Source organism: Cyrtonyx montezumae, unplaced genomic scaffold (genome assembly GCF_038088225.1).
Source record: "Cyrtonyx montezumae isolate F1298 unplaced genomic scaffold, pur_monq_1.0 scaffold_6, whole genome shotgun sequence".
In the NCBI taxonomy this organism is placed as follows: Eukaryota; Metazoa; Chordata; class Aves; order Galliformes; family Odontophoridae; genus Cyrtonyx; species Cyrtonyx montezumae.
In genome coordinates, this window is record NW_027072067.1 from 18772417 (window position 1) to 18787867 (window position 15451).

Genomic DNA, 15451 nt, shown 5'->3' on the forward strand with positions numbered 1-15451 from the left:
CTTTCATTCCTAGGTTCTTCTGAGCTGTTTCCCTGCCAGCTTTTGGCATCCAGCTCCTGGCATGCACTTAAGAGGAGGAAATTGAGCTGACACCAGCACCAGAGCCTGCTGCAGCCTAATAGAGAATATGCTGCATGAGCAAGACCTGGGCCAGAACAGAGGGAGCACTATTTCCTGAGCAAATCAGCAATGTCATTAGTTTCATAAGCGCTCTCGAGGCCTCCAGGAAGAACGCTGCAGCCATTCAGCTGCAAATTCTTCTACAGTGGTACTGAAACTCCACATCGACCATTCAAACTTCTGCCCTAACGTACACGGCGTTAAATAGCACTGACTCACAGCTGATTTTTTACACAGGTGCGGTTCAGGTTGGAGTTTAAGTTGCACTTTCTGCATGAGGAAAGAGGTGTTGCTCCCTATTCCCCATCTGGCACTGCACATCCAGTCCAGGTCGGCTCACAGAGTACCCAGGCTAGAAAGGAACTGGGCCACAGAAGCAGTGACAGCCCGCAGCAGCCACTGCCACAGTGTGCAGTGACCATGGCTGGGGGAGGCACAGGTTCCCCCCAGAGCTGTGCTGGGGCCACGCAGCAGCTCCATCCTCCAGGCTGCCAGCAGCTCACCAGCTGGGCAGCACTGCTTGGAGCCTCATCACTTCCTTCGGGGTTTTGAGTGGCCTAAGCCAGAATTTACATAGCAGGAACTCTGAGCTGTTAATAATAGAAAATGCAAGCTGAGAGCACAGCTACAGAGTCCTCGTGTCACTGTAGAAGCAGTGGTCGAGAAGGGGAATCCCAGCGCAGCAGATGTGTTCAGACTCATACCGTGTGCAGCCAGGCTGAGATAATTCACTGAAATAACTGGGGTGGGTTTGGACTTTTTGGTTTGCTTGCTTTCCTAAAAAAGCAAGAAAGATATCACAGCATGATTTTATTGAACAGTTTCTCCTGCTCTCCCTGTCTGTGAAGAGTGAAGGCAGTGAACGTTTCAGAAGGCTTCCAGGACTGCACCACGGCTAAACCTTGCTACGCGTGGTGAGCACTGGAGCGCTTTGGTTTAGAATTGTATTTTGTAGCTCTCTTTGTCCGAGTGAACTCAGCCCCTCCTGAAATCGGAGCCCCGACCCCACTCTCTATTCCTCCAGGACGGCAGAGGCTTGTTGCCCATTGAGCCATTCACATTCAATCGACCAAACAAAAGCCGTGCACGGCCGTATTTGCATTCTTCCCATCTGGTAATAGTCACCACGTTAGCTCAATCACTTCCCAGCTCCTATTTCTATCCCGCTCAGATGTAGAAGAGAAATTTTTCATAGTAGAACCATTTTTCACCCTTAGAAGTCCACATGGCTTTCTGCTCCCGTTTCACCTTAAAGAGGAGGAGGCACTAAAGCCGTTACCCATTTCTTATTCTCTTCCAATTGCCGTTCCATGTGCAGGAGACAAGTATTCTCTGCACAGAATTTCTTTATAAGGAACAGAGGAGCACACAGATGGCAGCATCACCTGAATCCTAATGCAGCCTCTGCTATTCTTCATGTACAAACACAATGAAAAATTTGTTTTTTTTTCACCCAGCAGCCTTGAAGCACAAAGGAGCATTGGCTCCATGTTAACACAGATGTGATGTCTTTTCATCACACGCTGTTCATACCTTGGTCACATTCTCTCCTTATATCTCAAGCATTCAGCTCTCTCACCATCAAGATGATTTGATTTCTGATTTGTACACGGCAGTGCTTCTGGATGTGAAAACAACTTTGTTAGCAAATGAACATAGCCCAGCAGACCAAAGAAAGTACTTACCTTATCCCACTAAAGTTTGGGTGAACTGGAATTGCCGGTGCACTGCTCGAGTTGTACATAGTTAACAGGCTTTAAAAAGTTTAAAGAGAAAGGCTCCCAGAAATGTCTGGAATGGCCTTTCATTATGTCAGTATTTGCCACTGTTCTGTCATAGAATCTCAGCAGAAAGATTTCCATTTAGGAACATAATTTACTTCTCCTATGCAGGAATTGTTTGGCGAAATGAGATGCAGCTGCAGTGCACACTCGTGTTACACACAGACAGATCATTCCCACCAGAATCCTCATCAAATCTGAGGAAGAAATGGGTGTAGATTCCCGGAGGAGGCAGCGGAGCACTGCTGCAGGCAGGGAGGATGAGGCCTTCCACTTCCACGCCACCATCACAGCCCTCAGTGCTGCAGGAGCACACGGTGTCCTGAGGGCACTGCGCTCTGCACTCCGTGAGTTTCTGTGCCACAGGAGGAGCAGCAGTGGGTGGGAGCAGCTGAGCACCGTGGCCAGGCAGCTCACATCGTTCTTTCACACACTGACAGTTTTACTGTCGGGCGATGACTTCAGAGAAGGACAGAGGTCACAGCACATACGTGGCACCACTTGGAGCACAGCAGTGTGCTTCTGTCGAAAAGAGGCTGAAACTGACTTTTCTCAGCCCAAATTCCACGAGCCAGCAGGACTGCTGAGCATCTCATACCCTCTGGAAATCGTGGTTGAAGATGGCAGCCATCGGAGCAATAGCTCACAGTCTCACTGTCCCCGCAGCAGGGAAATGAGCAGAACTTCTCAGATGTTACAGTATTAATGGTAAGAGTTCATCCTAGAGAATAATTAAAAGGACTTTATAAGGCAGCTTTTCTGAAGGAAAAAAAAGAGACCTTCCAGCTCCATTGGAGTCTCTTCTGGCCCCCAAGTGATATTTGGCAGGTTTGTTAATATGCACGCTGCAATCTACCTGCTAATAAATCAGCAGCTAGGGAAACAAAGCTTCACATGAAAGGCAGCAGTAAAACACAAATGCAAACGGTGCGGATGCTCATCAGCATTCAGGGCACTGCACAGCAGCCGTGTGCAGCCTCAGTAACCTTCTGCTCTCAGGAACTGATCGGACGTCTCAGGTGCTCACAGCAACTGCAGTGATGCTCAGTGAGGGTAATTGTGAGGCTCACATTACCTCCCTGTGAATTTCCCCTTGTTTTTTTTTTTTAAGAAGAGTCTCATTCTTGGTCAATTTCTCCCAGAAGTCATGCTTTTTAGGTCAGGCTCTTTTCACCTTCTGAACACTACAAGCGAGCACAGCCCTGCCAGAGCCCACAGGAGCAGGCAGGCTCCACCACTGCGTGCCCTCTGCAACGCAGTGCATCCCAACACAGTGCTGCACATTGGCATCTTGTGCCACTGCAGCTGCATTTTGTTGATCAAGAAGAGCATCCTGGTGTTCATCACTGCATACCAGAGTCCTCTATTGCAGCTCATGTTAAATCCCAGCCCTCTCCTCCAATGCACCTGGAGCCCCTTCAAGCCTAATAAAGCCTTTTCTCTACCATTATAACTGTTAATTAAAATACTGAACAGAGCTAGGAAGTCAGAAAGGCAGGACTGCAGGAGACCATGCAGCCGTGGTCAAGAGATGGTAAGGTAAAGGACAGAGAATACTGCAGAGTGCCCGGCCCCATTACATGGTGGAGGGGAAGGTGGCCCGTGGTTCCCAGCAGCACAAATACTGCACCAGAGCTGCAGGAGACCTTGGGGATCTGGCAGTGGACTGTAACAGTGTGGCTGTAAAGGTGTCAGTCAGCACTGTTGTTGTTAGAGGACAGCAGGACGAGGGAAACATCTCCGCATTCCCCTCTCCTCCCACTACTGCTACAATTAGAGCAGCTGACAATATTGTGCCTTCAAACTTTGCCTCGGACGAACTGAACAGACACCAGCTTCAGGAATGTACACAGCCTGCTGCACTGAACTCATCAAACAGCCCGAGGCTGCAACTTAACAGCACTAACTGGGACAGGCACATCTCCATTTCAGCTTCCCATTACTACGGTTCCCTCCAATTAAACTCCTGAAGTAGGAGAGATGAAGCACAAGGTTTGCTTCCTTCAATTATCCGTTGTCCCATGGCGATGGTCTCATCCTGCAGCCCTCCTCCTGCGTGTGGTCCCCCGATCAAGTTATTTAAAACATACGAATGCAGCCTATGTGGTTTGAAACACTGACTGAAGCCAAAACACACACAAAAGCCCTCGCCCGCAGGACGGACTTGAAAAGCCACTCCGAGGCGGCCCCGCAGGAGGCAGTGCTTCATCACACATGTGCCCCCCCACAGCACAGTGAATGCAGTGTGGGATGCAGCAGTGCCCATCCCCAGCCCGGACATGGGGTGCCACACTCATGGGGTGCACATCCAATGTGACACTTCACACTCCGTAGTCTCCTTAGGGCTGGGAGCGACCTGCACCAGGGGGCTGCACAAAGCTGGGCAGCATGCATTCTGCAGAGGTTTTTTCATGGTGCCATTCCCCACAGACCACAGGGCCGGAGCAGGGCCCACCAGCACCACGCTTTGTGCCACAATTCCAGCAGCTCTTGGGCCCGTACCAACAGAGCCCTCTCCTGTGGGAAGAATCAGCACATGGGCAGTGAGGGTGAACCCTGAGCCTGCAGCTGCGGCAGCAGGCAGCGAAACTCCTCGCAGGCAGGCAGGGGGCTCCAGTATGGATTGTATGCACACTGTGCCCAGTGACAGAAGGATCAGCCCACCCACCAGAACTGGGAGCTGCTTCTCTCGGCAGCCACCAATTGATGCTTTGCTGTTTCAATTAAAAATTCCTCAGGAGACAAACTTTCCTCATTAGTGAAAAACATCCCACAAATAAAGGCAAGCCCTGACAGCAAAGTCACTGCAGAACGTAACGATCTCCTCTGCTCACAGTACTGAAGCCCGGGTTTGTTTTGCAGTCATTTATGCAGAGGGATTTCCACTGCCTCGCTGCACGCAGGGCAGCTGTCACAGCCACGATCACATCTCAACAACAGAGGGGCTGAGCGCTGCGTAAGCATGCCTTGGGTTTTGAGAGGGCACATGGGTGACCCTGTTTACTCAAAGACCCCATTGCAGGGTGTCCCATCACAAGAAACAAACGTGCTTGTGTGTGCCACTCCTTCCCTAAGCCAGCTCTGCAGGCACTGTGAAAAGTCTGTTTCCTGGCTGTCGAAGCAGACTCCTGAGCAGGAAGCCGAGCTCCAGCCCGAGCAGCGAGCACTGCTGGGCACCATGGGCTCTGCAACCCACACAGGCAGCAGGGAGAGCATGCAGGGCTGAAGCACACAGCCCCACGGGCTGGTTTGCAGCTTACAGCACAGGCTGCCAGGTCACACATCGGTCAGACAGATGAGGTTAAAATGCTGCGAAGAATCTGAAATGACAAACTTCCTTTTGTTCTTGTGTGTGTGTGTGTCTACAGAGCTTTCTCTAAGTAACTGACTGCTGTCTGACAGGTGGGTGTCTGTAGGTTAAAGGGTACCTACAAAAGCCCCCAAACGTCATCTCATTTCTGTCTTAAATCCATGGGAACTTTCTGTGCAGCAGTAAGCAGAGCAGGACTAAGAACAGAACTGAAAAGCAAGAGTGACCTTGGAGAGGAAGCGGTAAAGCTATCACCCCAAATCCTCTGCAAGCCGTGCTTTCTCACAGGGGTTACAGAACACAGGGCCTGACAAGCTGCACTCACTGAAATGCTCCCGATGCTGCTCAAAAGCTTTCTATATTGGAAGATATACAAAGTGCTTGTTTTCTTCTCGCTGAGTATGTTTGAACACAGAGCCGGCTGCCAGGCAGCTTTGGTGCACTGCAAAGGAAGGGGAGCAGCAAAGAATGACAGAGATGACCAGTGCCCTTCAGCCAGCTTGTTTTAGAGGCACAGCACACATCACTGCGTGGACGTGTGTTAACAGCCACTGGGAGAAAAGGGGCAGCAGGGAGCTAGGAACAAGATTTAATTCTCTAATCTAAGACAGTCATCCAGTATACACCCAACAATAAAAGCAAAAAACGGATCCAGAGGTCAGCCAAACATGCTGCAAGGCCTTTTTATGGAGTCTTTGTGCTGCAGTGACAAAGGCCTTTTGCTTGAAGTTCCCCTCCCTGGAAGAAACGACCTTACCCTCCCCATGCTCCACTGATGGGGCTCCAGCACCCACCTCCCACAGACTCAGGGGGTGCAAGGATCCGGGGCAGCACTGTTCCAGGGAAGAGATAATGCTGCTCTGCCCTGCAGTGCTGTAAGGACACACTCGGCTGGAAAACATTCCTCGCCTGTGACTTGTCTGAACACAGTCTCACACTGCACTGTGTTGGAGGAAACAGGCTGCACAGATCCGTCCTGGGTCCAGGTGGGACAGCACAGCGCAGCGCAGCACAGCGGCAGTGGCAGCTGACAACTTCTGCTGCAATTATCTGCTCGTTTCCGGGAAGACGACAGCGCTGCCCCGAGTCCTGGCTGTAACTCAGTGCTCAGCGTCCGTTTACGTTTTCCTTTCCAATTTGCACTGTTACTACGGTCTCTTTTCAGCCTTAACGGCTGAACTGTTTCTTTCCGCTCCACGATCATTCACGTAATCACCCGAGTCGGCCCCGAGCTTTAATTCACGGAGTCCCCACCAAACACTGACACGAGTGAGCGGAGCCACGGGGTCCCATCCTGGGGCAGCCACGCGTCCCCCACGGCTTCGCCCGTTCGGGCGGATGGGACTCGAGGACGGCTGAGCCCCGACGTCACTGCGCGGGCACAGCACGCACTGCTGCGTGGGCACGGACCCCACGAGGTCCGCACGCGCTGCGCGTGGCCGCACCTCCAGGCCGCAGGGGGCGCTGCTGCGCGGCCCCGACCCGGAAGCGGAAGCTGGGAGGAGGAGGAAGAGGCGGCGCGTGCCGGCGGCGGGCCATGGCGGCCGAGCAGCCCGCGGCCGTTATCGGCGCCACCGTGCCCACCGGGTTCGAGGTGACGGCGGCCGCGGAGGTGCAGGAGAAGCTGGGCTCCGCGTCCCGGATCAGCAAGGACCGCGGGAAGATCTACTTCGAGGTGCCGGCCCGCAGCCTGCCCGAGGTGCGTGGACCGACCCCCCCCCCTTCCCTCTCTCCCCCCACTCCGGGCTGGGAACTGACGGGAACTGACGGGAACTGACGGGAACTGAGCACCGCTGCCCTCCCTTGCTTTAGGTCCATCGGCTGAGGTCTGTGGATAATCTGTTTGTTGTCGTTCAGGAGTTCAAAGACTATCAGTTTAAAGAAACCAAGGTGAGTTACCCGTTGTTTTCAATCTGCTTTGGGGTTTTGAGTGTTATTTAATTTTACTGCTTTGAGTGTTTTGTGAACCGAGCTTTTTAAAATGTTTGTAATGCTGTCCCAGTTGGCTGTTAAAGCTGAGGTGCAGTCATGTTGTGTGCCTCAGCTGTTGTGTTTGCAGCACTGGGGAGACCTAGAATGAGAGCAGCTGTGTCCTTGGAGGTCACGCTTGAATGTGGGACAATAACGTATTCCCTTGATCTCTTAATGTACTGTTAGCTGTGATAACCGATTTTATGCTGCAGGTCCTGTGAGGTAAAGTACAGCTCAGTCTTTGCCAGTTGTGGCAAAAATTACACAAAAAAACTGCCAGCTGTGATTAGATGTGCAGAAAGTTGAATGTGTGGAAGACTTATTTAAGCAGGTTAGAAAAAGGGGAGCTTTTAAAGGAAGGGAATGACTTCGAAGTACAGTTTCTTTCCTTTTTTAAAGGAAGATGCACTAAAGGATTTGGAAGATTTGGTTAAAAAACTGCCCTGGACTGATCCTTTGAAAATTTGGGAGCTGAACAACAGCTTAAAAAAGAAGAAGACAAAACGCAAAAAACATAATCTGCAGAGAACTGTGAGCAAAGAAAAGCTGAATGACAACGGAGGAGAGGAAAAAGATGGAAAGGATGCTGGTGGGGAGGAGGACTGCGCCCCAAACGTGGCAGGAGCAGAGCCTGCTATGGGGCAGAGCACAGAAGAGTCACAAGGAGAGGCCTTACAAAATGAGGAGGATGATAAGGAGCAGCCAGAGGCTAAAAGTGAACTGCACACCAGTTCTGGAGCTGGGACGGAGGCCGGTGATGATAAGAAAGATGAAGGAGATGCAAAGGTGTTGAAGTTTCGTGTTACGTGTAACAGAGCAGGAGACAAGCACAGTTTTACATCAAATGAGGCTGCGAGAGACTTCGGAGGAGCTGTGCAGGAGCACTTCCAGTGGAAAGCTGACATGACCAACTTCGATGTAGAGGTATTGTCCCATGGAAGTAATTCTGTTTTAAAAATTAATTCTTAGTTTTGATTCTCAGATCTTTAAGGAGATTTAACCTTTAGGAGATTATCCTGAAGCTGGAAGTCGGTAATGCTGAAATCATGGCTTCCTCAGAAGCAGTACTTCTGTGGCACGTTACGTGTACCCTCACACCCTGCTGCTTGCTGCTGCTTTGTTAGTCTGTAATCTCTTCTGTGTCCCTGTGTGGGCTCCTCTCATTCTCACGTTCCTCTTTGCTCTGCAAGCGCTCTCACTCAAAATAAGTGATCAGCATCACTAAATGCAGAGTGGCTGATTTGGTGCTCAGAAGTTATCTCCTCTCTCGGGTACGCTAAAAGGTTTTATGCTAAGTTTTACCCTCTCCTGTATTACTTGTTCATATGGGTACAGAGGACAAAAAGGGTTACATTAGTTGTCCACTGTTTGTTCCCTTTTGATAGAGAGAGCAGAGATTTGGAAAGGAGGTCCAGCAGATGTGGTCCATAAAGTTTTCATTTTGAAAGGCAATAAAATGAAGTGGTTTTCTTGCAAATTTCTTAAGGGCTGGTGCCCTTTCTTGTAATGATGTCTTGACCTTCCAAATTGCATAGGGGATCAGGCGTGGGGTTTTTCTTGCTGCTTTGCAAATGCTGCACTGTGACTTGCAGGACTTAGCCCCACTTCTCCTCAGCAAAGCTTTTTAAACACCATCACAACGTGAAAAAAACACGCAGTCTGACCTGTGTCCTTTGCTCTCATTAAAGACAGTGGATAGTGCTCTTGTATACGTATTTCCTGGTTTTGGTATAAATCACAGCTGCCAATTTAAACCTTTTCCAGGTGTACTGTGCGAAAGTCGTGTTACTGCTGAAATTTAGTTCAAGTTTTTCTTTAGGTTCTCCTGAATATTCACAATAATGAAGTAGTTGTGGGCATTGCCTTAACTGAGGAGAGTCTTCACAGAAGAAATATTACGCATTTTGGACCCACAACTCTTCGCTCAACTCTTGCTTATGGCATGCTTAGGTCAGTGCAAATGCATAACTTCATACCATTCTTAGTTAATGAGTAACTAATGGCCTTATCCCCCCCACTGCTTCCTTAAAAGCCGTTGTTGTTGGTCCTTATTAAAAGGGAAGAGCTGTAGCAACACCGGGTGTTTTCCAGCTTAGGAAGGTAGATACTTGCTGCAAACCAGTAGCCAGTCTTCAGAATAGTAGATGGCAACATCCTTGAAGGGATTTCACTGGACTGGCATGTGTAAACGCTAATTATTAAATGCAATTAACATTCAGGTGTTACGTGTAATTACTGTAATTCAGGTGTTACGTGCAATTAACATTCAGGTGTTAGAGAGGAAAAGGACCTGGGGGTGTTGGTTGATGCTCGGCTCAACATGAGCCGGCAGTGTGCCCAGGTGGCTAAGAAGGCCAACAGCATCCTGGCCTGTATTAGAAATAGTGTAGCCAGCAGGAGCAGGGAGGTGATCATCCCCCTGTACTCAGCTCTGGTACGGCCGCACCTCGAGTACTGTGTTCAGTTTTGGGCCCCTCACTACAAGAAGGACATTGAGGCCCTGGAGCGTGTTCAGAGAAGGGCAACAAAACTGGTGAGGGGCCTGGAGCACAAGTCTTATGAGGAGCGGCTGAGGGAGCTGGGATTGTTTAGTCTGGAGAAGAGGAGGCTCAGAGGAGACCTTATTGCACTCTACCACTTCCTGAAGGGGGGTTGTGGTGAGGAGGGGGTAGGCCTCTTCTCCCTGATAAGTAATGACAGGACAAGAGGGAATGGCCACAAGTTGCGCCAGGGAAGATTTAGATTAGACCTCAGGAAGCATTTCTTTTCTGAAAGAGTGGTCAGGCACTGGAATGGCCTGCCTAGGGAGGTGGGTGAGGCACCATCCCTAGCGCTGTTCAAGAAGCGTTTAGATGAGGTGCTAAAGGACTTAATTTAGTAGTTGGGTAGAGATAGTGATAGGAGGATGGTTGGACTAGATGATCTTATAGGTCCTTTCCAACCTTATGAACTTATGAACTTATGAACTTATGAACGTTAGAAGGGCACAGTCGGAGGGATTGAAACAGTTTAGTTTTCTGTCAGCACAAGCCATTGATATTCTTAAGGCTCTTCTCATTTCTTTTTCTGCTCTTCAGACTCTGTGATCTGCAGCCGACGGATATCATAGTTGATCCAATGTGTGGGACGGGTGCGATACCCATAGAGGTGATTCTTCCTTTTTTAATGTAGTAAATCTCGGGACAGTGTCTGCAGATGAATAGCGAGTAAGTTTTCATGGCAGTAACTGAACAGCCAACTACAGGAGCGCCTCGCCAACCTCTCAGCTGCTGTGAGCACGCTTTTACTAGATGGCTTTAAGTTTCCTTGCCAAAGCTATAACAGGAAGAAGCAAAGTCTGGAAGAATTTGGAGCTTTTAAGTTCCTAAGACCTGTAACATATCTGTTACAGAATTTTAAAATCACTGACATTGACTTCAAATTGGGTTGTCATTTTCTGGTGGGGTTTTCTGGTGGGTTTTGTTTCAGCAGTGTTAGCGATGTTCATGTTAATGTTACTCTTCATCAATATTTCCCCCCAGGGAGCAATGGAATGGCCTGGTTGCTACCACATTGCTGGGGATAACAACCCACAAGCTGTAAAGAGAGCAGCAAGCAATATCTGCTCCTTGCTAAAGAAAAATGAAAACAAGGAAAGGTGAGAACAGCACGAGTGATTTTATTTTCCCGTAGCGTTTCATAGCAATAAATCTTTGCATAGATTTTCTTGACCTTTTCCCATTTATTCTTTTGCTGCTGCTATAGAGTTGTTCAATTTAAAAATGTTTCCAGTAAAGCATGTCTGAGATGTCTTTGCTCTTGCAGCAGCTCTTCCTCAGGCGTGCCCTTAGACATCATTCAGTGGGACATTTGCAGTCTCCCTCTGCGGACGGGCTCCGTGGATGTCATTGTGTCAGACATGCCATTTGGGAAGAGGTGAGCTGCCACCAGCACAGGGCACTGCTGCGTGTGCTCGCGTGTCCCGGTGTGGGGTGGTTCTCTCTTGTAACCTGGCTGGGCCTAACTCTGTATTAAGAGGGAAGGTTGAAGGTTTATGTGGTGATAAATGAGCTGATCCGTGTTTGGAAAGAAAACCTGCAGTTGCTATTTTTCAACAGTCACAAAGGAGATCTTGATGTGTGTTATAGGATAGGGTCAAAGAAGAAGAACTGGGATCTCTACCCAGCCTGCCTCACGGAGATGGGGCGGATCTGCACACCAGGCACGGGTAGAGCTGTGCTGCTCACACAGGACAAGAAATGCTTCGTCAAGGTATGTTCTGAGTCAAACCTGAAGCAAATCAGACCTCTTTGAATAGGAAAACCTATTGGAGAAAGCTTTAAGCTGACTTCACTGTGGAAAGGTGATCTGTTTCTGAAGAGATAGGTAATAGTATTTTAATGTGGTTTTTAGACCTTATTTTCAGGTATGATTTGGGATAGTCAAGAAATCTAAGGTAAATTTTTCCTGATGATGTCACCCTGAAGGAGCCACCAGCACTGATCTGTGCTGTCTTCTGCCACAGGCCTTGTCGAGACTGGGACACATCTGGCGCAAAAGCCAAACCGTGTGGGTGAATGTGGGGGGACTTCACGCTGCCGTGTATCTCCTGAAACGCACCTGGGAAAGAGTGGAAGAGAAAAGGTCGTTCTGGTAATCACCCACGAGGAAGAAGGCAGCAGACTCCTCCAGAACTTCTAGCTGAGCAGTGTGGTAAAGGAGACAGCTGCGAGTGTGTCTCAGTTCCTAAGCAAAAAACAATACAAGAATTGCATAATGTGAGCACTGAACCAGGGACCAACCTGAGGACTCCCCCTGCTACCGTGGTTCTGAAACCTGACTTGAGTGATCTCTTCCCACCCTGCTGCCCAAGCTGAAAGTTGGCAGCGGTGTTAGTAATGCCTAAGACTTTTCTATTCCATCTGTTGTACTTCTCACTTAATGCTTGTTTCCTCTGCTTGTAGTAGAAAACACATCGAGGCATTTTGGAGGTAGCAGCTGATTTTTTTTCCCCCAAACTGTAGAAATTGTATCTTAAAATGACAGTCTTAGTGGTCCAGTTAGTCATCTTAGGGTTTACCTATCTTAGGTAGTACCTCTGTACTCTAGATTCTTTCCAAGCTGAAATATATAATATTGCCCACATGTAAATTAAGATCCTTAATGCTCTGGTAAGAAAAAGCAGGGCAGCGTGCTGATGCTGCTGTTTGCTTCCTCGGCTGTTAGCTCAGTGCCAGGTTAGTGCCTCCTCCTGTCTGGGGGTGCCCCGTGCTCGTAGTGACTGTTGGGAGCAGAGACTCCCAGCAGTGCTCTGCAGCTTTCACTGATGCTGGCACACAGGTGGCACTGCACTGAGGCGTGTTGGGTGAGTGGAGCTGCTGTCAGAGTGCTGCCTATTTACAAGAATACATTAGGTTCGTTAGGTTAATTGATGTTGGTTCCTCAGCTTCGTACTCTTTCCTTGCTCGCTGGGGGCTGCAGCCACGACCAGCAGGGTGCTCCCGCTCGCTGTGTTGGAGCGCACGCTGCCGCGCGTGGAGGTGTTACGGAGCAGTAAAGGCTGCGGTGTTTGCAAAGGAACGAAGCGTCGGTTGTGTTATTTCCCCGGGCCGCGGTGCTCGGTGTGCAGCCCAGCACCGCCTGCGTGCGCCGAGCGGCCCTGGGAGCGGAGCCCCGCTGATGGAAAGCGGCCCTGGGCCCGGAACGGCGCTCCGTTCAGGAGCGGGAGCGGCCCCGCGTGGCTGCGGGGCGGGGCGGGGCGGGGCGGCGCTCATAAGTTCATAAGGTTGGAAAGGACCTATAAGATCATCTAGTCCAACCATCCTCCTATCACTATCTCTACCCAACTACTAAATTAAGTCCTTTAGCACCTCATCTAAACGCTTCTTGAACAGCGCTAGGGATGGTGCCTCACCCACCTCCCTAGGCAGGCCATTCCAGTGCCTGACCACTCTTTCAGAAAAGAAATGCTTCCTGAGGTCTAATCTAAATCTTCCCTGGCGCAACTTGTGGCCAGTCCCTCTCGGCCATTCCCTCTCGCACCACTCGCGGTGGTGCGGCCGTCCCGCGGCGCTGCGGTTGGGGCGGGAGCCGACCCATTGTGAGCAGCGCGGGGTCGCTTCGCATCGGCGCCAACGGAGAACCGCCGCCCCCTCGCGAGCAGCCGCGCGCAGCGGCCCAGCGCCGGCGGCGCCCTGCGCATGCGTGACGCCCTGCCCGATTCCGGACGCGCACGCGCGTTGCCGCCGCCGCCGCGGGGCCGCCCGTGCGCGATGGCTCCGCCGGGGCCGGGTCCCGCCGCGCCGCGCCTGCGCTCCGCCAACACGCGCGAGCTCTCCGAGGTCGTGTTCAACAACCGCAGCCCGCGCGCCGTGCTGCCCATCTGGGTGGACTTCGAGGGCCGGCCGCGCTACTACCCCGTGCTGCGGCCGCGCACCGGGCGGATCATGCACAGCTACCGCGGTGAGCGGGGTGGGGGGGGGGAGGGGAGCGGGGGGAGCTAGGGGCCGCGCGATGAGGGCCGGGAGCTGAGCTCCGCTCCCCGCAGGGCACCTGTGGCTGTTCCGGGACGCGGGCACGCACGACGGGCTGCTCGTCAACCGGCAGGAGCTGTTCGTGGCCGCGCCCGACGTCAGCGAGGCCGACATCACGCTGCCAGGTGCGGGGCTGCGGGCTCGCGGTCCTCCTGCGGTCCGCCGCGATCTGTGTCTGTCGTAATTCCCTCGGGGTTAACTCGGCCGCGTTCTGAGCCGGGCCCCTCGGGTCCGTGCCCGCGCTCTGTGTGTCCCCACAGTGTTCACGCTGAAGGAGCGGTGCCTGCAGGTGGTGCGCAGCCTGGTCAGCCCCGGCGATTACCGGAAGCTGGACATCGTGCGCTCGCTCTACGAGGAGCTGGAGGACCGCCCCGACGTCAAGAAGGACCTGCAGCGGCTCTCCCTGGAGAGGAGCGACGTGCTGGAAACCCTCGAATAGACGGCACGCGCGTTCCAGGCCGCGTAGATAGCGGAGCACCGAGCTTAGGAGGGGCAGTTGCCATGAAGTGTGCCGAGCTCATGTCTGTGTGGGAGCTCTGGAGCTAACTGCTGTACCGTGGAACCTTTGCCGTGCTGGTAGCTCAGATGCCAAAGAGCAAACTGCTCCGGGAGGGCTCTGCTCCTGCCTTCATGCGTTGCTGGCAGTGCTCCTATTGCCCCGGCACGGATGGGGCTCAGGAGTTTGCTTTGGACATTTCAGAACATTCCATGGTAACACGAGCTTGGGTTTTCTGTCTGGAGGAAATGCGTGCAGCTCAACTTCCTCTTGTTAGAAAGAAAATTATGCCAAGAATTAACTGAATCCAGACTCTAAAATCAGTGGCAAAGCAGCACCAGGTTTGCTTGAATGATTTGGTTTTGGTGGAAATTTGCTCTCTCACGCTAAATTTAGTTCTGAATTACAAAGTGCAGAGCGTGCTCATGTGAGAGCTTCCACCATCACCTTCTGAGGGCCCGGCCCTAACCTCTGTGCTGGTGGAAAGACCGTAAGCTCTTGGTGTTAGCCTCGGCCTCTCCGTGTTCATAAGCCCTCCTGGTAGCAACTGTGGGGCTGACAAATTGCTGCACAGAACATGCCATGAATGCCTTATTTGTCCTTCGTGACAGAATTCCTGCCTGATTGATCTCTAGATGGTGGACTGTTGGCAGCTGTACGGACTGCATCTTGGTTTTGGGACCCCTTTCTGCTCTGCACCTCTGTGCCCACACCCTCAGCTCCCATAGTGCTGTACTGGGGAGTGTTCCCAGGTGCCCTGAGCCCCTTGTCCCAGGGAGCATGGGCTGCCGGTGCCCCCTGAGGCCCAGGAGCTCTCCCCAGCTGCAGGCCTGGCTGCCCTGCGCAGAGCTGAGCTTTTCAGCAGGCCAGCTGCACCGAGGGAAAGGTTCTTGGCCTGTGCGTTCCCTTCCCCATACCTCAGATACACAAACGCGTGTCTGTGTGTAGCTCAGCAGTGCCGTCAGACGCGGGCTGCCCCGCAGGCAGCGCGGTGCGGCTCTGCAGGGCAGCAGGTTGCTCGCAGGCCGTGCTGTGGTGCCAGGTTCTCCCCGTGACGCACTGTGCTAAGAGCTGTAGAACAGAACACTGACACGTTCCAAGCGTGCAGTGTGCCCGTGTGGTCTTGTATTTTCTTCAGCGTTTGTGAACGAACTGGTCCTTCTTTCTCTAAGTCTGTAAATCCCTGATAACTCTTTAACGATAACTTTGCTGTGGCTCTGAGTCTGCTTACACTCGTGTTCGTGAAATGCCGCTCGCGGGG

At 51.7% G+C, this 15451-nt stretch overlaps 2 protein-coding genes across 3 annotated transcripts; both read left to right on the top strand.

Moving 5' to 3' along the window:
* Positions 1-6733: 6733 nt before the first annotated feature.
* Positions 6734-12058, top strand: THUMPD3 (THUMP domain containing 3). Of its 2 annotated transcripts, none has more exons than XM_065749328.1 (9): positions 6734-6910; positions 7024-7101; positions 7582-8106; positions 9002-9132; positions 10260-10329; positions 10704-10819; positions 10987-11097; positions 11310-11433; positions 11687-12058. In XM_065749328.1, exons 1-9 carry the CDS (start codon positions 6749-6751, stop codon positions 11816-11818), a joined length of 1449 nt encoding a protein of 482 aa, XP_065605400.1. In that variant the 5' UTR covers positions 6734-6748; the 3' UTR covers positions 11819-12058. The 2 variants fall into 2 exon arrangements, with proteins under 2 accessions (XP_065605400.1, XP_065605401.1); XM_065749329.1 differs by having other exon boundaries at positions 10990-11097.
* A 1303-nt stretch (positions 12059-13361) lies between these two features.
* VHL (von Hippel-Lindau tumor suppressor) lies at positions 13362-14204 on the top strand. The gene is made up of 3 exons (XM_065749367.1): positions 13362-13623; positions 13709-13819; positions 13955-14204. Exons 1-3 carry the CDS (start codon positions 13362-13364, stop codon positions 14131-14133), a joined length of 552 nt encoding a protein of 183 aa, XP_065605439.1. The 3' UTR covers positions 14134-14204.
* The last annotated feature ends 1247 nt before the right edge of the window (positions 14205-15451 follow it).

Excerpts from the sequence above, each read along its gene's own strand:
- THUMPD3 (XM_065749328.1), top strand. The coding sequence starts at position 6,749 with ATGGCGGCCGAGCAGCCCGCGGCCGTTATCGGCGCCACCGTGCCCACC. Across the intron at positions 9,133-10,259 it reads CTTGCTTATGGCATGCTTAG|ACTCTGTGATCTGCAGCCGA; the intron begins GTCAGTGCAAAT and ends TCTGCTCTTCAG. Across the intron at positions 11,434-11,686 it reads ACAAGAAATGCTTCGTCAAG|GCCTTGTCGAGACTGGGACA; the intron begins GTATGTTCTGAG and ends CTTCTGCCACAG.
- VHL (XM_065749367.1), top strand. The coding sequence starts at position 13,362 with ATGCGTGACGCCCTGCCCGATTCCGGACGCGCACGCGCGTTGCCGCCG. Across the intron at positions 13,624-13,708 it reads GATCATGCACAGCTACCGCG|GGCACCTGTGGCTGTTCCGG; the intron begins GTGAGCGGGGTG and ends CGCTCCCCGCAG. Across the intron at positions 13,820-13,954 it reads GGCCGACATCACGCTGCCAG|TGTTCACGCTGAAGGAGCGG; the intron begins GTGCGGGGCTGC and ends GTGTCCCCACAG.